This window comes from Oncorhynchus clarkii, chromosome 12 (genome assembly GCF_045791955.1).
Source record: "Oncorhynchus clarkii lewisi isolate Uvic-CL-2024 chromosome 12, UVic_Ocla_1.0, whole genome shotgun sequence".
NCBI lineage: Eukaryota > Metazoa > Chordata > Actinopteri > Salmoniformes > Salmonidae > Oncorhynchus > Oncorhynchus clarkii.
Genome location: NC_092158.1, coordinates 42,947,496 through 42,969,605, shown reverse-complemented (window position 1 = coordinate 42,969,605; position 22,110 = coordinate 42,947,496). Strand labels below are relative to the sequence as shown.

The window sequence follows — 22,110 nt, the reverse complement described above, 5'->3', positions numbered from 1 at the left end:
ACTCTAATGTTACTTCCCTCCCCACACACGTGTCATATCACATTTCACGTAAATCATTTTTTTCATCCACACTGGCTGATATTCAATCTCGTCAGTTATGACGCAATATTATAATCCGATCCATCTAGGAATGTGAGTGGATTAAAGAACTTCGAGCACAGATGAGTAACCAATATGAATTCAATGACTTTTTGACAGCATCCCTTTTGATTTAAACAAAACTTTCTATATATGCCGTACTTGCCCATGGAAGAAATGGTCAGAAAGCCACAAAACATTCAGGAGACGGAGGTGTTCAAAGTTGACACATTTTTTTTAATACCCAACCATACCATGAGACATCAATTTCTTCATCACTGAAAAAGAGAAGTGGTTGAGTTTGATATCATTTCAAAACTGACACTTTTAAAAATATTTTTTTACATTTCTTGAGAAAGAAAATGTTTATGTATAAAAATGATAATACCTTTTAACTTCAATTATCTAAACACATCAACTCCAATTTTTTTCATTTTCGCAAATGTAGCTTAGACCCTATTTTACATCATCTGAGTTGTTTGTTGTGCCCACCATTGGTTGAGACATAGCATGCTTTTGAATACAGGGTGGGTGTCATTTCAATCATAGAAATATAATTTATAGATTTGACCTATCCCTTCAGACCACTGCAATTTAGCTGGTACACCTTTGACATTTCAATTGAATTGACATTTTAACTTCTAATTACTACCACAAAGAAGGCTTCTGGTCCACCCACTGTTGAATGTCAACTTAATGGTAATGTCTGTTCTATATATTTGGATGATTGATAGTATAATTTAAAACATTTCCATTCAAGTCAACATTCTCTGATATGTGGACATCCAACCATCTTTGTGGAACCATTTGATTGTCGACGTTTTCATTTTAGTACATTTATCAGTCAAAACGTGACACCCACCCTGTATTCAAGAGCATGTTCTGTCTCAACTGATTGCAGTCACAACACCAAAACCTCAGATGTGAAATAAGGTCTAAGCTACAACATATGTGAATATGAAAAAACATTGGCTTTTAAGCGTTTTTAGATAATTGACGATTAAGGATAAAAACATACCTTTTATTTGAAAACAGTTTGACAACCCTGTTTGTAAGCTTTTAAATTATTTCAATCTCACTGCACATTTTTTTTCAGTGTTGAGGATGTGTAGGTCTCATAAGGTGGGGAAAGCAAAATAGGTATTTTTATTTATTTACCTTTTTATATCTTGAATGTTCTGGCATTCAAGTCCAAAAAGTCATCCTTGGTCAAAAAGCCTATAGTTTCTCAACGAGAACGTTGTTGGAGAAAAATTTACTGAAATCTCAAGAGGATGTGCAGGCAGTTGAGTATCCATTGACGATCAAGATTGTTCTTAATCTTTCGTCTGGTGAGCCTCTCAACTATGCCTTATCCTCACCTGTCTTAATTTCACTCCGATTTACTATCCCCTGTCTCTCTTTCCCTGTTTCTCGCTTTATTCCAGTTTCTCTCTTGTTTTCATTTTCTTTCTGATTTACTATCCTCCAATTTTACTATCCTTCGTTTATTACATCCAGTTGGGTAATTTTAAAATACATCCAATGCTTACTGTTTTATAAGCTAACAAGGTCATGTTCCATGGTAGAAAATTGACCGAAACAAAGATACTACTCAAACTTATCCAATAAGACACGTTTTAATTTATGTTTTGCTACATCTTGAATAAGACCAAGGTAGCAGTAATGTGAAGAGTGAAAGCTTGTAGTAAATTAGAGGAATGGTGTGTTAGATACAGTAGTTTTGTCAGAGAATGCACCCCGCTGGGTGTCTGACACCGGACTCCAGTCTCTGTCTAAGCAGCAAGCAAGTAGCAGGACCTCTCAGCTTTCATCATTATCACTGCCAAGCAGCTCGCCTTACCCAGCAGCTCGCCTTACCCTGTGTCATAGACCAGCACATGCAGACACACACACGCACACTGGCTTCCGAACCTGTAGTTTCTAAGGCCAGGAGCTCTACCCCCAACATCACCTGTGTGAAGGTACAGCAGCAGTGGTGGGGTGGGGGTAGATTTGTCTCAAAGAAGAAAGGCATTAGGCCAGCTAAGACCCTTGTTGGGGTAGGGAGCGAGAGAGGCTACATGAGGGGAGAGATGTGACTTAAAAAAGGGACGGAGGAGAGCTTCTCTACTTAATGACAGCGGGTCGCTGTAGACTCCGATTCCCCCCCCCCTTTGCACATCCCTCTGGTTTATTCCCCCCTTACTGAGGCGTCTTAGCAAGGATGGAGGGATGAGAGCGGAGAGGGGAGCTTGTTGCCTAATGACTCAGAGAGAGGAGACACACACACCGCCTCACAAGAGGCAAATGGCATTCATTAGACTGTCAGCTCTGCTAATTATAGTAAACATGCATTAAACACACATACACCCTGTAATCATGAATGTAAACACACTGACTCCACTCAGAGAGCGCCTTTGCTTCTCACAGTTCAACCCTTGATGCATTTTTTTTGTCTGTGAAAGCAATGAAAGTTTAGCGTTATCGTTAGTGAATGGGTTGTTTTTAAAGGATTCTCTGTATTAATCCTATACATTCTAAGACCCTTTATTGTTTCTGGAGGGAATTCTTTAATTATGCTATTATTATGACCTATTATGCTACTGTACATTCATGTTCTTTTGCATTACCTACACACCTTTATACCCATGGTGCTCAGGGTTTATTCACCTATGTATTTACCACTACATCCCTGGTTGTATTGTGTTTGTGTATGAACCCAGGAAGATTACCAGTGATGGGTATGTTAAGAAACTGTACTACTGTGGAATAGAGATTAAAATTATATTTGCATGAAGGTACTGATCTTCTGTCACTGTTTCATCTCATTGGTGCTCAGTGGCAGGTGCTGGTTATCTGCTTCCCCCACCTGGTTATTTGGACACATTGCAGTTTTTATTGAGTAAATAACCACTCAATCAGAACAGGCAGTGGACTGGGGGGATGACATCCTTAGCGGCTTTGCCTGCATCCGGTTTTTAGGGATACAGCCATCTTCAACCTAGCTTCCTTTTCCGGTGAAAACTAGATTTGGGAACTCCGCTCAGGTGTTTCTTTTATGCCTGACATTAGGTTAGGATGATTGATGGTGATCGGGTCCTGCTGGGGTGATTGTGCATCTTACAACAACTAACCCTTCAAGGTGTGCAAGGTATTTTGATCATGTCAGTTATCTGAAAGATGGCTTCTTTTAAAAAATGTGTGTGTGTGTGTGCAGTTGTGAATGTATGCTTGTAAGCTTGTGTGAATGCATGTTTGTGAGATTAAGGTTAGGGGTTTATTCTAATGAATAATCAAAATAACACCAGAAATTAACCTACTGGTATCCTCATGTGTTCTGATAACACTGGGCAAATAATTTAGAGTAAGGCTAAAATAACAAATTGTTTAAATAATTTGGGAGTGGGAACATGGAACATCAGACAAGACCTATACACACACGTCACATTTCATATGACATGGACACTCCACAGACGCACCCTGACAAGCTTACACGTGATAGTTACACACACTAGCAGACGCAAAATGCACGCAATCACAAACACACAGCATGCAGTGATGGACTGGATTGAGAGATGAAGATTACACACAGCTCTTTAAAATTGGAAATGTAATTTTATTGAAAGACAAGGATATTACATGATTACCCAAAAGAAACAACAAATTACATTGAAGGGCATCTCTTCCATCTGATATAAATGTGATTATTTCAGCACATTATTATTATTATTATTGTTACTGACCCATACAGGAAATCAGAGCAACATGACTTCATACCATGGCATGGTTTAATACTTGTCTCTGACTAGCTTGAAGGGCATTTTATAGCATGCATTATTTAAGTGATAATGCCCGAGAAGCTGGTGTTTGGAGGATATACACTGCTCAAAAAAATAAAGGGAACACTAAATTAACACATCCTATATCTGAATGAATGAAATATTCTTATTAAATACTTTTTTCTTTACATAGTTGAATGTGCTGACAACAAAATCACACAAATGATCAATGGAAATCAAATGTATCAACCCATGGAGGTCTGGATTTGGAGTCACACTCAAAATTAAAGTGGAAAACCACACTACAGGCTGATCCAACGGGTATGTAATGTCCTTAAAACAAGTCAAATTGAGGCTCAGTTGTGTGTGTGGCCTCCACGTGCCTGTATGACCTCCCTACAACGTCTGGGCATGCTCCTGATAAGGTGGCGGATGGTCTCCTGAGGGATCTCCTCCCAGACCTGGACTAAAGCACCCGCCAACTCCTGGACAGTCTGTGGTGCAACGTGGCGTTGGTGGATGGAGCGTGACATTATGTCCCAGATGTGCTCAATTTGATTCAGGTCTGGGGAACGGGCGGGCCAGTCCATAGCATCAATGCCTTCCTCTTGCAGGAACTGCTGACACACTCCAGCCACATGAGGTCTAGCATTGTCTTGCATTAGGAGGAACCCAGGGCCAACCGCACCAGCATACGGTCTCACAAGGGGTCTGAGGATCTCATCTCTGTACCTAATGGCAGTCAGGCTACCTCTGGCGAGCACATGGAGGGCTGTGCCTCTCCCCAAAGAAATGCCACCCCACACCATGACTGACCCACCGCCAAACCAGTCATGCTGGAGGATGTTGCAGGCAGCAGAACGTTCTCCACCGCGTCTCCAGACTGTCACGTCTGTCACGTGCTCAGTGTGAACCTGCTTTCATCTGTGAAGAGCACAGGGCACCAGTGGCAAATTTATTTGCCAATCTTGGTGTTCTCTGGCAAATGCCAAACGTCCGGCACGGTGTTGGGCTGTAAGCACAACCCCCACATGTGGATGTCGAGCCCTCATACCACCCTCATGGAGTCTGTTTCTGACCGTTTGAGCAGACACATGCACATTTGTGGCCTGCTGGAGGTCATTTTGCAGGGCTCTGGCAGTGCTTCTCCTGCTCCTCCTTGCACAAAGGCGGAGGTAGCGGTCCTGCTGCTGGGTTGTTGCCCTCCTACGGCCTCCATGTCTCCTGATGTACTGGCCTGTCTCCTGGTAGCGCCTCCATGCTCTGAACACTACGCTGACAGACACAGCAAACCTTCTTTCCACAGCTCGCATTGATGTGCCATCCTGGATGAGCTGCCCTACCTGAGCCACTTGTGTGGGTTGTAGACTCCGTCTCATGCTACCACTAGAATGAAAGCACCGCCAGCATTCAAAAGTGACCAAAACATCAGCCAGGAAGCATAGGAACTGAGAAGTGGTCTGTGGTCACCACCTGCAGAACCACTCCTTTATTGGGGGTGTCTTGCTAATTGCCTATAATTTCCACCTGTTGTCTATTCCATTTGCACAACAGCATTTGAAATGTATTGTCAATCAGTGTTGCTTCCTAAGTGGACAGTTTGATTTCACAGAAGTGTGATTGACTTGGAGTTACATTGTGTTGTTTAAGTGTTCCCTTTATTTTTTTGAGCAGTGTACAATTGAAGTCGGAAGTACTTACACCTTAGCCAAATACATTTAAGCTCAGTTTTTCACAATTCCTGACATTTAATGCTAGTAAAAATTCCCTGTCTTGTGTCAGTTAGGACCTCCACTTTATTATAAGAATGTGAAATGTCAGAATAATAGTAGAGAGAATGATTTATTTCAGGTTTTATTTATTTCATCACATTCCCAGTGGGTCAGGGGTTTACACACACTCAATTAGTATTTGGTAGCATTGCCTTTAAATTGTTCAAGCCTTCTACAAGCTTCCCACAATAAGTAGGGAGAATTTTGGCCCATTCCTACTGACAGAGCTGGTGTAACTGAGTCAGATTTGTCAGCCTCCTTACTCGTAGACGTTTTTTCACTTCTGCCCACCCATTTTATATTGGATTGAGGTCAGGGCTTTGTGATGACCACTCCAATACCTTCGCTTTGTTGTCCTTAAGCTATTTTGCCACAACTTTGGAAGTATGCTTGGGGTCATTGCATAGACCCATTTGCGAACAAGCTTTAACTTCCTGACTGATGTCTTGAGATGTTTCAATATATCTACATAATTTCCCTGCCTCATGATGCCATCTATTTTGTGAAGTGCACCAGTCCCTCCTGCAGCAAAGCACTCCCACAACATGATGCTGCCACAACCCATGCTTCACAGTTGGGATGGTGTTCTATTGCTTGCAAGCCTCCCCCTTTTTCCTCCAAACATAACAATGGTCATTATGGCCAAACAGTTTTTTTTTTGTTTCATCAGACCAGAGAACATTTCTCCAAGAAGTACGATCTTTGTCCCCATGTGCAGTTACAAACAGTAGTCTGGCTTTTTAATGGAGGTTTTGGAGCAGTGGCTTCTTCCTTGCTGAGCGGCCTTTCAGGTTATGTCGATATAGGACTCGCTTTACTGTGGATATAGATACTTTGTACCTATTTCCTCCAGAATCTTCACATGGTCCTTTGCTGTTGTTCTGGGATTGATTTGCACTTTTCACACCAAAGTACGTTCTTCTCTAGGAGACCGAACTTGCTCCCAAGGATGAACCAGACTTGTAGAGGTCTACCATTTTTTTCTGAGGTCTTGGATTTCTTTTGATTTTCCCATGATGTCAAGTAAAGAGGCACTGAGTTTGAAGGTAGGCCTGGAAATACATCCACAGCTACACCTCCAATTGACTCAAATTATGTCAATTGGCCTATCAGAAGCTTCTAAAGCCATGACATAATTTTCTGGAATTTTCCAAGCTGTTTCTAAGGAACAGTCAACTTAGTGTATGTAAACTTCTGACCCACTGGAATTGTGATACAGTGAGATATAAGTTAAATAATCTGTCTGTACAGAAACCTTTGTTTGCAATTACAGAGATCATACATTTCCTGTAGTTCTTGACCAGGTTTGCACACACTGCAGCAGGGATTTTGGCCTACTACTCCATACAGACCTTCTCGAGATCCTTCAGGTTTCGGGGCTGTCGCTGGGCAATACAGACTTTCAGCTCCCTCCAAAGATGTTCTATTGGGTTCAGGTCTGGAGACTGGCTAGGCCACTCCAGGACCTTGAGATGCTTCTTACAGAGCCACTCCTTAGTTGCCCTGGCTGTGTGTTTCGGGTCGTTGTCATGCTGGAAGACCCAGCCACGACCCATCATCAATGCTCTTACTGAGGGAAGGAGGTTGTTGGCCAAGATTTCGCGATACATGGCCCCATCCATCCTCCCCTCAATACAGTGCAGTCGTCCTGTCCCCTTTGCAGAAAAGCATCCCCAAAGAATGATGTTTCCACCTCCATGCTTCACGGTTGGGATGGTGTTCTTGGGGTTGTACTCATCCTTCTTCCTCCAAACACGGCGAGTGGAGTTTAGACCAAAAAGCTCTATTTTTGTCTCATCAGACCACATTACCTTCTCCCATTCCTCCTCTGGATCATCCAGATGGTCATTGGCAAACTTCAGACGGGCCTGGACATGCGCTGGCTAGAGCAGGGGTACCTTGCGTGCGCTGCAAGGTTTTAATCCATGACGGCTTATTGTGTTACTAATGGTTTTCTTTGAGACTGTGGTCCCAGCTCTCTTCAGGTCATTGACCAGGTCCTGCCTTGTAGTTCTGGGCTGATCCCTCACCTTCCTCATGATCATTGAGATCTTGCATGGAGCCCCAGACCGAGGGGGATTGACCGTCATCTTGAACTTCTTCCATTTTCTAATAATTGCGCCAACAGTTGTTGCCTTCTCACCAAGCTGCTTGCCTATTGTCCTGTAGCCCATCCCAGCCTTGTGCAGGTCTACAATTTATCCCTGATGTCCTTACACAGCTCTCTGGTCTTGGCCATTGTGGAGAGGTTGGAGTCTGTTTGAGTGTGTGGACAGGTGTCTTTTGCACAGGTAACGAGTTCAAACAGGTGCAGTTAATACAGGTAATGAGTGGAGAACAGGAGTGCTTCTTAAAGAAAAACTAACAGGTCTGTGAGAGCTGGAATTCTTACTTATGTCATGCAAGAAAATGTAAATTAATTACTTAAAAATCATACAATGGGATTTTCGTTTTAGATTCCGTCTCTCACAGTTGAAGTGTACCTATGATAAAAAATTACAGACCTGCTTTGTAAGTAGCAAACACTGCCGATTTTGCAGGTTATCAAATACTTGTTCTCCCCACTGTATATGTAAACTCCCTACTTCATCTGTATTGGCACAGGTGTTTGTTAGGCCCGAGACTAAGTCGACACCGGCTTCGAGGCCATTATCACTTTTATACAACGGGTTACCAACATATTCAAATAATGATTTACATATTTTCATTCAAAGTTATCATCCCGACTCCCGACACGGTCATCACTATTTTTTATTTATTTTCATTTAACCAGGCAAGTCGGTTAAGAACAAATTCTTATTTTCAATGATGGCCTAGGAACAGTGGGTTAACTGCCTTGTTCAGGGGCAGAACGACAGATTTGTACAGCTTGGGGATTCGAACTTGCAACCTTTCGGTTACTTGTCCAATGCTCTAACCACTAGGCTACGTTGCCACCTATGGGACAGCCAGAGATTGTCTCAATATTCAAATTCAATGTTGCAAATGTCAGAGAGACAGACAGCAAGGTTTATACAAATCTCTGCTGTTGAAAACTAAATGTTAGTCTCAAAGAAATGTGAGAATGTCTAGATGCTTTTTATAGTGAAGATCAAGTTTATAAATTGCCTGGCTGGGCTGATGAGACAGTGGATTGTGCAGTCTGATGGAACAGATTAAATAGACATTTTAACGTCGTAGATTTAGCCGGTGGTAACTTGTAGACTAGACACTGGCTGGAATGCGCTATAACCAATCAGCATTCAGGATTAGACCCACCTGTTGTATAATTCCCTGTAACGCACAGCATGTCAGCACGGTAGAATTCAATGACTTTAATTAGTTCTTACATGTTCAATGTTTAAGCTGCTTTTGAAAGCAAAAGTTGAATTGAAACCCGTTATTGGCATTGTTGAATTCGACTTTCGTAATAGCAAGCTGAAAGTTTGGTTAGCTAAACTAGCGAGTCTGTTTGGTTACCAAGGCAACTACTGTAGCTATCTAGAAACTTGCTAGCTACTTCTGTAGATGTTGAACACATTTCTACCTGCAAATAAACATATTTCTAGTGGCAAGTGTGATACATTTTAGTCATGGTATGAAAGGGACAATCAACTCAGGGCTGTATGCATTCTCTGGAAAATAATAATCTCTTTAATAATGTAATTCATTATTTTCCATAGAACGCATAGCCCCTTGTTGATTATCCCTTAACATAAAGCAACATAACTTGTATAACCTAAACCAGCTGGAGACTTTGAGTAGGGCTGCAAAATTCCTGGAACTTTCAATAAATTCCCTGGTTTTCCAGAAAACCTGCTTGGAGGATTCCAGACTTTTTGCTTATTCCCTCCTGATTCCACTAATCCTCCAACCCAACCGGGATTTGGGGATTTGGACCCCCAAGGCCATTGCTGTAAATAAGAACGTGTTCTCAGTCAACTTACCTGGTAAAATAACGGATTAAAAAAATATATATAAATAATTTATATATAATAATTTATTGAACGTTCCAGGAATTTTGAGACAGCTAGCCACCTATCCTCTTTAGCGATTAAACATTGTGATTTAACTCTCTGAATTCAGAGAATTGCCAGGAGAGCATAATACAGTATATCCACCACTGCATATAGCTACCACTATTCTCAATGTCTAGTAAACTGCTCTGTAAGAAATCCCTCCACTCGGCTGCCTCCAAAGCTGGAATGTAAGAGGTTAAGATCCTACGCTAGCTATATTGCTTTATGCTATGATGAGGTTTGTGTAATTCCCGAAGTTCAATAGAACATAGAATAATAATGGTAAAGACGATTAGCTGTGGATAAAGAAGGGAATAGAAGTGCCTGAGTGGATAGGGTGGGGAGTGCCCTGAGTGGACCATGAACAAACCTGACTGACCCATTAAGTGACCAAGCTGGCAAACCAGACGGGTAGAGATTCATCCACTTTATTTATTTTTCATTCACAAGTTTTATTTTATTTGACAGTTGATCCACTTTCAACTGGAGTGCTGTCTGGAGTCCATTTCTACCCCTCTGCTTCAATGACATCATAAGATGTATTTTTTGGGGGGCTCTGTGTGTCAGTCGCTGTGACTTATTGGGACCAAGTAACCATCTAGCACTGTGTTTGTGGTAATGAAGAGCTTGTGGTCGTGAAGAGTTATGCAGAAAAGTACTTGCCTGTTTTGGATATCTTCCCGTCTTTGGTTGGTAGGAACAATTGTTTATGGTGTTATGTATTGTGCGCAAAGTGGTTGTGGCAATGAACTGTTGTTGGCAAGACTGATGATTTATCATTGGTTCCAATAGCTCTGGGAGTGAAAGAGTAAGTATTTCGTTTGCAAATTAATTCCCTGTGTTGGCTTACTAAGCATGGTCTTTTTTAAAAATGTTTACAGTATTTGAGAATGAAGTAGGAGGACAATTTCTTGAAGGGTGACAAGTGTTACACTGATTACAAAGTGCATTTTCCCTTTCTACCAGAAACACTCAACTGTGTTTGATTAAGACCCCATGCATTTTTCAATCTATTCAGCCTGATAGTCACAACCACACTCAGACAGTTTCCATAAACACCCGCACCAGTAGAAATCCACTAGCCTTCGAGCTGAACGATGATGGCCAGAGCTTACTCATGATGTTGCACGACGATTTAAGTCAATACGTCATTGTTTTTGTCAAAGTATGATATATTTGGGCTTGAAGTGACTAATCTGAACTGCCCACTTTTTGCAAATCCATATGAATGTGGTGTCTTTTCCTATGATATGACATGCAAATTATTTTCAGCTTATGTTTTGTTTCAGGGCTGTGTTTCCTTTGAATGTTAGCACCCACCAGCATGGTTTTGTTTATTAATCAAAAACAGCTGCAAAGTTATTCCTCTTTGTGACTGAGTGAGATGAGCCAAACAGCCTTGTTGCCACCTGAGCAATTGAGCAAATTAAAATGGTGGGGGTAAACTTGTTTTTGCAGCTCCTTTTTTTTAACCAGTAAATTGTATTTTTATTTTATTTAACTAGGCAAGTGAGTTGAGAACAAATTCTTATTTACAATGATGGCCTACCAAAAGGCCTCCTGCGGGGATGAGGGGCTGGGATAAAATTTTGAAAATATAGGATAAACGCATATCACGACGAGAGACCGAAGACGAAAACAGCATGACAGCAACACATGACAACACAGCATGGTAGAAACGCATGACAACAACATGGCAGCAGCACAACATGGTACAAACATTATTGGACACAGACAACAGCACAAGGGCAAGAAAGTTGAGACCACAATACATCATGCAAAGCAGCCACAACTGTCAGTAAGAATGTCCATGATTGAGTCTTTGAATGAAGAGATGGAGAACTGTCCAGTTAGTTTTTTTGCAGCTCGTTCCAGTCACTAGCTGCAGCGAACTGAAATGAGGAGTGATCCATGGATGTGTGTGCTTTGGGGACCTTTAACAGATGTGAATGGCAGAACGGGTGTTGTATGTGGAGGATGAGGGCTGCAGTAGGTCTCAGATAGGAAGTGAGGCCTAAGAGGGTTTTATAAATGAGCATCAACCAGTGGGTCACACACAGTGATGTGTCCTATAAGGAGCATTGGTGGCAAATCTGATGGCCGAATGGTAAAGAACATCTAGCTACTCCAGAGCACCCTTACCTGTCAATCTATAAATTACGTCTCCATAATCTAGCATGGGTAGGATTGTCATCTGAATCAGGGTTAGTTTGGCAGCTGGGGCAAAAGAGGAGTGATTACAGTAGAGGAAACCAAATCTAGATTTATCCTTTGCCTGCAGCTTTGATATGTACTGAGAGAACGACAGTGTACCATCTAGCCATACTCCTAAGTACTTGTATGAGGTGACTACCTCAAGCTCTAAACCCTCAGAAGTAGTAATCACACCTGTGGAGAGGGGGGCATTCTTCTTTTCAAACCACATGACCTTTGTTTTGGAGGTGTTCAGAACAAGGTTAAGGGCAGAGAAACTTGTTGGACACTAAGAAAGCTTTGTTCTGGAGTGTTTAACACAAAATCCGGAGAGGGGCCAGCTGTGTATAAGACTACCATCTGCATTTAAATGGATGAGAGCTTCCTACTGCCTGAGCTATGTTGATGTAAATTGAGAAGAGCGTGGGGCCTAGGATTTGAGCCTTGGGGTACTCCCTTGGTGACATGGCAGTGGCTGAGGCAGCAGATGTAAGGACTTTATACACTGCACTCTTTGAGAGAGAGAGTTAGCAAACCAGGCCAAAGACCTCTGACACAAATACTCCTTAGCCGGCCCACAAGAATAGAGTGGTCTACCGTATCAAAAGCTTTGGCCATGTCAATAAAAATAGCAGCACAACATTGCTTAGAATCAAGGGCAATGGTGACATCATTTAGGACCATGCAGTGACACATCCATAACCTGAGTGGAAACCAGATTGCATACCAGAGAGAATACTATTGACATCAAGAAAACCAATCAGTTGATTGTTGACTAGTTTTTCCAACACTTTTGATATACAAGGCAAAATAGAAATTGGTCTCTAACAGTTAGGATAATCTTGATCAGATAATCCATTGGATAATTTGACAATTTTCATTTTTTTTTAGCTAGTCTGTATTAAGAGTATAATTGTGACATGATAGCATTTTGCAGACCCGCTTCCCCCGTTGCCCCAAGATGAATGGTTCTGACCACTAAAGTTTTGCTACACTGCTTTGATTTGTGTAATGTTAGTTAGAAGTGTCTTCAGATAATGAAACGCACCTGTGAAGGAAATTCAAGGAACTTGTAGTTGCATGTAATTTGCAGTGTTAATGATCATGAGCAAAGTCATTGTAGCCGATCTTTTCACTTCCCCTGTGAAAACCATGAGCATAGGCTGACTTGGCATTGATGTACCTCAGCCTGACAGCAGCCTACCTACCAAAGGATGCACGTGTCCATTTACAGTTGTGGCAAAAAGTTTTGAGAATGTCACAAATATTAATTTCCACAAAGTTTTCTGCTTTAGATATTTTTGTCAGATGTTACTATGGAATACTGAACTATAATTACAATCAGTTCATAAGTGGCAAAGGCTTTTCTTGACAATTACATGAAGTTGATGCAAAGAGTCAGTATTTGCAGTGTTGACCCTTCTTTTTCAAGACCTCTGTAATCCGCCCTGGCATGCTGTCAATTCACTTCTGGGTCACATGGCAGCCCACCCGCCTCTTGAAGATTGACCACAAGTTCTCAATGGGATTAAGGTCTGGGGAGTTTCCTGGCCATGGACCCAAAATATCGATGTTTTGTTCTCCTAGCCACTTAGTTATCACTTGACTTATGGCAAAGTGCTCCATCATGCTGGAAAAGGCATTGTTCGTTACCAAACTGTTCCTGGATGGTTGGGAGAAGTTGCTCTCGGAGGATGTGTTGGTACCATTCTTTATTTATTGCTGTGTTCTTAGGCAAAATTAGGCAAAACTCCCTTTGCTGAGAAGCAACCCCACACATGAATGGTCTTAGGCTGCTTTACTGTTGGCATGGCACAGGACTGATGGTAGGGCTCACCTTGTCTTCTCTGGACAAGCTTTTTTCCGGATGCCCAAACATTCAGAAAGGGGATACATCAAAGAAAATGACTTTACCCCTATCCTTAGCAGTCCAATCCCTGTACCTTTTGAAGAATATCAGTCTGTCCCTGATGTTTTTCCTGGAGAGAAGTGGCTTCTTTGCTGCTCTTCTTGACACCAGGCCATCCTCCAAACGTCTTTGCCTCACTGTGCGTGCAGATGCACTCACACCTGCCTGCTGCCATTCCTGAGCAAGCTCTGTACTGGTGGTTCCCCGATCCTGCAGCTGAATCAACTTTATGAGACGGTCCTGGCGCTTGCTGGACTTTCTCGGGCGCCCTAAAGCCTTCTTCACAACAATTGAACCGCTCTCCTTGAAGTTCTTGATGATCCAATAAATGGTTGATTTAGGTGCAATCTTACTGGCAGCAATATCCTTACCTGTGAAGCCCTTTATGTGCAAAGCAATGATGACGGCAAGTGTCCTTGCAGGTAACCATGTTTGACAGAGGAAGAACAATTATTCCAAGCACCACCCTCCTTTTGAAGCTTCCAATCTGTTATTCAAACTCAATCAGAATGACAGAGGGATCTCCAGCCTTGTCCTCGTCAACACTCACACCTGTGTTAATGAGAGAATCACTGACATGTCAGCTGGTCCTTTTGTGGCAGGGCTGAAATGCAGAGGATTTTATTTTTTTTATTCAGTTCATTTGCATGGCAAATAGGGACTTTGCAATTAATTGCAATTCATCTGATCACTCTTCATAACATTCTGGAGTATATACAAAATGCGATCATACAAACTGAGGCAGAAGACTGTCGTGGAAATGTCCTGTATTACTAAACATTGAGAGAGCAAACCACACAACTCAGTTATTTTATAAAGTCCATCTTTAATTATATTTGAGCTTCACCATAGTCCTGTGACTCTCAGATCAATTCAGTGTCTATAAATGAATTATCTGAGTGCTAACAAAACAGTTCTTAGTATAATTTATAGCCAAGACACACCCATCTCAACTCACATGACAAATAACAGATCTTAGGAACATTACAAAGAAAGACTTTACTTGAGAGAGGAGTATCCCATAGCCAGACAGCATTAGCTATAAATTATCATTCAGTTTGGTCTCCTAAACGAAGTTCATATCTCGTTCTTGGTACAACATAGTACCAAACCATTACATCATCCAATGGCATATATCAATTGTCAATTCTAGATACTCCCATCTCAAATACACCCCCTCCTGGACAAGATCAGAAAAGACAGTGAGCCTCTTAGGTCATATACTAGATCAAGATAAGACCTCAGAGGGGACATGTAATAGTTACAGAGACATTCCCATAAGAAGACAAGCCTCCATTCTGTCCTCCTCCCCTCCTGATATTCTTCATAGTGGTTCACATGGTTTAACAGATACATTGACATATGAAGACAAGCCTGACCTCTCCCCTCTCTGGGCCCCTAGTGACTAAGCCCTAGCAGAGAAGGGATAACTGCAAACTGCCAACAGTATTATCCAAAAGAAAACATCCTAATGACAAATATCTCACATAAGCATTATTATGTAAATAAAACATCTTATTTATCAATGTTCCCTAACTAATTCTGATTCTGCTACCACAAGACTGAAATTTATATTTGTGTTATTCTCAACTTTTGGCCACGACTGTACTGTAGATATGCGTTTTTCTACATTGTATCTTTCAATAGTTACCCATATTACTGGAGCATCAGCTTATTCTTTTTAACTATTTCTATGACTGATTCATGGCTGCAATTTATGGAAGATGCCAAAACTTTGGATTTGACAAGAGAGGGCAAAGTCAGAGAGGCTGGTGGTGTCCATTTGTGGCAAAGTTTTCAATAAGTCTATGCTTATGACAAATCCATCTCCGGAACCAGTCATAGAGCAATCTGGCGAATGTTTTGAATACGGTGTAAAAGAAAACAGCAGCAACAAATAACATTAGCTAGCTAGATAAGGTTAGCAAGATCTAGGTAGGTCGATAAGGTTAGCATGCTAGCTACACTGACAGCTGTCAGTGCCAGATTTGTTGTTTATCAACTCCACATGGAAATTCACACACCCAATTCATGAATATGTATAAGTAGTCATTGATATTCTTCAGAGGTGGAACCGACATGTGCATTGCCTTTCTAGGTCAGGAAATCACATCAAAATTGTGGCGGCAACTTCCTCTGGGGGTGGGTCCTTTTAAAGACGTTCTCCAGCTTATATATATATATATATTTTTTCAACCACTGCACAAATTTGTTGTTGACACACTATAGTTTTGGCAAGTCGATTAGGACATCTACTTTGCATGACACAAATCAATTTTCCAACAATTGTTTACAGACAGATTATTTAACTTATAATTCACTGTATCACAATTCCAGTGGGTCAGAAGTGTACATACACTAAGTTGACTGTGCCTTTAAACAGCATGGAAAATTCCAGAAAATTGTCATGGCTTTAAAGCTTTTGATATGCTAATTGGCATAATTTGAGGTGTACCTGTGGATGTATTTCAAGGCCTACGTTCAAACTCAGTACATCTTTGCTTGACATCATGGGAAAGTCAAAAGAAATCAGCCAAGACCTCAGAAAAAAATAGTAGACCTCCACAAGTCTGGTTTATCCTTGGGAGCAATTTCCAAACGCCTGTTGGTACCACGTTCATCTGTACAAACAATAGTACGCAAGTATAAACACCATGGGAGAACACACCGTCCTACCTCTCGGGAAGGAGACACGTTCTCTCTCCTAGAGATGAACATACTTTGGTGCAAAAAGTGCAAATCAATCCCAGAACAACAGCAAAGGACCTTGTGAAGATGCTGGAGAAAACGTGTCCTATATCGACATAACCTGAAAGGTGGCTCAGCAAGGAAGAAGCCACTGCTCCAAAACCGCCATAAAAAAGCCAGACTATGGTTTGCAACTGCACATGGAGAAATGTCCTCAGTTCTTTTTTTGTTTCATCAGACCAGTTTGGCCATAATGACCATTGTTATGTTTGGAGGAAAAAGGGGGAGGCTTGCAAGCTGAAGAACACCAACCCAACCGTGAAGCACGGGGGTGGCAGCAGCAGCATCATGTTGTGAGTGTGGTTTGCTGCAGGAGGGACTGGTGCACTTCACAAAATAGATGACATCATGAGGATGGAACATGTGGATATATTGAAGCAACATCTCAAGACATCAGTCAAGAAGTTAAAGCTTGGTTGCAAATGGGTCTTCCAAATAGACAATGACCCCAAGCATACATCCAAAGTTGTGACAAAATGGCTTAAGGACAACAAAGTTAAGGTATTGGAGTGGCCATCACAAAGCCCTGACCTCAAACCCATAGAAAATTTGTGCAGAACAGAAAAGTGTGTGCGAGCAAGGAGGCCTACAAACCTGACTCGGATACACCAGCTCTGTCAGGAGGAATGGGCTACCCCAAATGTTTGACCCAAGTTGAACAATTTGAAGGCAATGCTACCAAATACTAATTGAGTGTATGTAAACGTCTGACCCACTGGGAATGTGATGAAAGAAATAAAAGCTGAAATAAATCATTCTCTACTATTATTCTGACATTTCACCTTATTAAAATAGTGGTGATTCTAACTGACCTGAGACAGGGAATTTTTACTAGGATGTCAGGAATTGTGAAAAACTGAGTTTAAATGTATTTGGCTAAGGTCTATGTACACTTCTGACTTCAACTGTATGTATATGTGTATGTATAATATAATTATTTTATATAAATCTTTGTTAAAAAGTGATATCCAAAGTATAAGTAAAGTACCCCTCTCCCAACTCCAGGTGTGTTGGCCCAGATCCAGATGCCGCAGAGGACCATGGAAGTGATCGAGGGTCAGAAAGTGGTGCTGCAGGCCTGGTACAGACCCAGCTCCATCACTGGCAAGAACACCGTTCTCTGGAACTTTGTGGCCAATAACACCCAACTGGTGAGTGTGTTTTAGGATCTGTTTTGTTGTGTGGTGGTGCCTCTAGCATCTGTGCTGATCGTCTGACGATTTAAGGGCTGTCATCACTTGAGATGCGTACACTAACTTGAACTTTTGCACCAAACATTAAGGCAAAGGCATATTTGCTGTGACTTAAGTCTACAATAAAAGGTACCTGCATTAGCTCTGCATACCAGTTACATACTTCCTTGTCAGAAGTACTTTGTACATGGAAAGGTTTTTTGGTGGAAAAATGTTACTCATCTGTAATATTGCCTTTTTCAAGTCAACTTGAAATTATGAATTAATTTTAATTTGTTAGGTTTTGTTTTAATGTTAAACTCTGACTTCTGTGACACTTTACATTTGTCTGAGTATTCAGAAAAATATGTTTATGTTCTGTGCAGTTCTTGCTCAAAAACTTCCACTGAAAATCTGACTTGCTTGGCCATCTGTGGCTGTAACGTGGAGGATTATTATCATGAAGGATGTTTGACTGCTGTTATACTGTTAATCTGGCAAAGCTCTTCCTTTGGAAACCCTCCTAAATGAATCAAATAAAAGGCTTAACACTCCATCTATCCACTGTATTTTACCCTTGCTTGAAAATGCATAAATATAAAATGTAACATTTCTGAAAATTAGGCCATCAAGTGAAACAATGCTAAACCACTGAACAGAGTTGTGATTTTGGGGTTGGGTTTAACCCTTGACAAAACAAAAGCAAATTAAGTGGGCAGTGGGCCATAACTGTCTCATCTGACTTGTTCCCCAATCAGACAATGTTATCGAATGACCTATATTCTGTATGTTTGCTTATTCCAGATTATCCTACCATAGTATACAGACGGACCAAGTCCCAAAGGGGATCAAACAAACACAAAAAGTCCACTACAGTAGCATTCAACAGCAGTTGATTGGGAGATTGCAGTTGTTGGCCTTGAGATGGCAAGCTGCTTTGGCCAAAGGCCCAGTCATGGGGTGATAGTCTGACATAACCAGAGAACCCTTATCTCAACTCTGAATCAGCCCGTTAGTCTTTAGCTCCAAAGGATAATTCTGTTTCACTTGTTTGCATAAAGGTCTATATGATTTGAAAGAATGTGGTTTTATCTTCTAATATTTTTGTCATATATTTTAAAGTACTCTAATTATATTCCTACTCAATGCACTTTTCATGGCTCTATTAAGAACATAACATCAGCTAAGAGAACATCTTGGTAATGGCAGATGGTGTAAAATTAAAAGGACAGGATTTTCGAGGGAGCTTTGCAACAATCTTCATGGCTCTTGTCCCCACCATCCACCCCACACAGATCATCTCGTACACCCCAGACTCGATCAGTTTTGGCAGCCCCCAGTTCGGGGAGCGTGTGGGCTTCACGGCCACCATGCCCTCGGCCAACCTGTCCCTGTACATCAACAACACGCAGGAGTCGGACTCAGGACGCTACCTCTGCCAGGTCATCATCCCCGGGGCCCAGGGCCTGACTGGAGAACTTAGCCTCAACGTCAATGGTAAGGACAAGGAGACCCCTTATGTAGTTCATGTAGTCATACAGCATGCCATCTGTGTATTCTTTATAAGAGCTGTATATGTAGAATGAGACAATCATGTACATACAGTGCATTCTGAAAGTATTCAGACCGTTGTACTTTTTCAGCATTTTGTTACGTTACAGCCTTATTGTAAAAATGATTAAAGAAAAACACCAATCTACACACAATACCCCATAATGACATAGCAAAAACTTTTTTGGGGGACTAAATATGCTAAATATGTAAATGTGATATTTCACTAAGTATTCAGACCCTTTACTCAGTACTTTGTTGAAGCACCTTCAGCAGCGATTACAGCCTTGAGTATGACGCTACAAGCTTGGCACACCTGTATTTGGGGAGTTTCTCCCATTCTTCTCTGCACATTCTCTCAAGCTCTGTCAGGTTGAATGGGGAGCGTCGCTGCTCAGCTATATTCAGGTCTCTCCAAAGATGTTCGATCAGGTTCTGTAAGAGAAGAATGCGAGAAACTCCCCAAATAGAGGTGTACCAAGCTTGTAGCATCATACCCAAGAAGACTTGTGGCTGTAATCGCTGCCAAAGGGCTGGGCCACTCAAGGACATTCAGAGACTTGTCCCAAAGTCACTCCTGCATTGTCTTGGCTGTGTGCTTAGGGTTGTTGTCCTGTTGGAAGGTGAACCGTCACGTCAGTCTGAGAACCTGCTCCAGAGTGCTCAGGACTTCATCAAGGATCCCTCTGTACTTTGCTCCGTTCATCTTTCTTTCTATCCTGACTAGTCTCCCAGTCCCTGCCACTGAAAAACATCCACTCAGGATGATGCATCCACCACCATGCTTCACCGTAGGGATGGTGCCAGGTTTCCTCCAGATGTGACGCTTGGAATTCAGGCCAAAGATTTCAATTTTGGTTTCATCAGACCAGAGAATCTTGTTTCTCATGGTCAGAGTATTTTAAGTGTATTTTGTCAAACTCGAACCATGCTGTCGTTCCTTTTACTGAGGAGTGTGTTCCGCCTGGCCACTATACCAGAATGACCTGATTTGGTGGAGTGCTGCAGAGATGGTTGTCCTTCTGGAAAGTTCTCCCATCTCCACAGAGAAACTCTGGAGCTCTGTCAGTCACCACCGGGTTTTTGGTCACCTCCCTGACCAAGGTCCTTCTCCCCCAATTGCTCAGTTTGGCCGGGCGGCCAGCTGTAGGATGAGTCTTGGTGGTTACAATCTTCTTCCATTTAAGAATGATGGAGGGCACTTTGTTCTTGGGGACATTCAATGCTGCAGACATTTTATTGGTACCCTTCCCCAGATCGTTGCCTCTACACAATCCTGTCTCGGAGCTCTACAGACAATTATTTTGACCTTATGGTGTGGTTTTTACTTTGACATGCACTGTCAACTGTGGGACCTTTATATAGACAGGTGTGTGCCTTTCCAAATCATGTCCAATCAATTGAATTCACCAAAGGTGGACTCCAAGTTTTAGAAACATCTCAAGAATGATCAATGGAAACAGGATGCACCTGAGCCCAATTTTGAGTTTCATAGCAGTGTCTGAATAATTACAGTACCAGTCAATAGTTTGGACACACCTACTCAGTCAACGGTTTTTCTTTATTTTGACTAATTGTAGATTGTAGAATAATAGTGAAGACTATCAAAACTATGAAATAACACATTTGGAATCATGTAGTAACCAAAAATATATTTGCAGACACTTTGCATTCTCTCAGCCAGCTTAAGCTTTTCCAACAGTCACGGAGTTCTCACAAATGTTAAGCACTTGTTGGCTGCTTTTCCTTCACTCTGCGGTCCATCTTATCCCAAACCATCTCAATTGGTTTGAGGTTGGGTGATTGTGGAGGCCAGGTCATCTGATGCAGCACTCCATAACTCTCCTCCTTGGTCAAATAGCCCTTACTCAGCCTGGGGGTGTGTTTTGGGTCATTGTCCTGTTGATTAACAAATGATAGTCCCACTAAGCGCAAACCAGATGGGATGGCGTGTTGCTGCAGAATGCTATGGTATCCAAGTGGGCCTTGAATTCTAAATAAATCAGACAGTGTCACCAGCAAAGCACCATCACACCTCCTTCCCCATGTTTCACGGTGGGAACCACACATGAGGAGAATATCTGTTAATATACTTAGCGTCTCACAAAGAAACGGTGGTTGGAAACAAAAATCTCAAATTGAGACTCATCAGACTGAAGGAGAGATTTCCACCGGTCTAATGCCCATTGCTCATGTTTCTTGGCCCAAGCAAGTCTCTTCTTCTTATTGGTGTCCTTTAGTAGTGGTTTCTTTGCAACAATTCAACCATATAGGCCTAATTCACACGGTCTCCTCTGAGCAGTTGATGTTGAGATGTGTCTGTTACTTGTACACTGGTAAGCATTTATTTGGGCTGCAATTTCTGAGGCTGTTAACTCTAATGAACTTATCCTCTGCAGCAGAGGTAACTCTGGGTCTTCCTTTCCTGTGGCGGTCCTCATGAGAGACAGTTTCATCATAGCACTTGATGGTTTTTTGCATCTCCACTTGAAGAAACTTTCCAAATTCTTGACATTTTCCTGATCGACTGACCTTCATGTCTTAAAGTAATGACGGACTGTCATTTCTCTTTGCTTATTTGAGCTGTTCTTGCCATAATATGGACTTGGTCTTTTACCAAATAGGTCTATCTTCTGTATACCCCCTTCCTTGTCACAACACAACTGATTGGCTCAAACGCATTAAGAAGGAAAGAAATTCCACAAATCAACTTTTAACAAGGCACACCTGCTAATTGAAATGCATTCCAGATGACTACCTAATGAAGCTGGTTGAGAGAATGCCAAGAGTGTGCAAAGATGTCATCAAGGCAAAGGGTGGCTACTTAAGTATCTCAAATATAAAATATATTACCAACATGATTGGTTACTACATGATTCCATGTGTTATTTCATAGTTTTGATGTCTTCACTATTATTCTACAATGTA

The 22,110-nt window shown here is 41.7% G+C and overlaps 1 protein-coding gene across 1 annotated transcript in view; it reads left to right on the top strand.

Annotated features, from left to right (window-relative positions):
* Positions 1-22,110, top strand: part of LOC139423214 (endothelial cell-selective adhesion molecule-like) — a 70,186-nt gene that overhangs the window by 36,566 nt on the left and 11,510 nt on the right. Inside the window, exons 2-3 of the mRNA XM_071174970.1 lie at positions 17,465-17,610; positions 18,927-19,128. Coding sequence (XP_071031071.1) covers positions 17,465-17,610; positions 18,927-19,128 — 348 coding nt within the window. The remainder of the gene's footprint in view (positions 1-17,464; positions 17,611-18,926; positions 19,129-22,110) is intronic.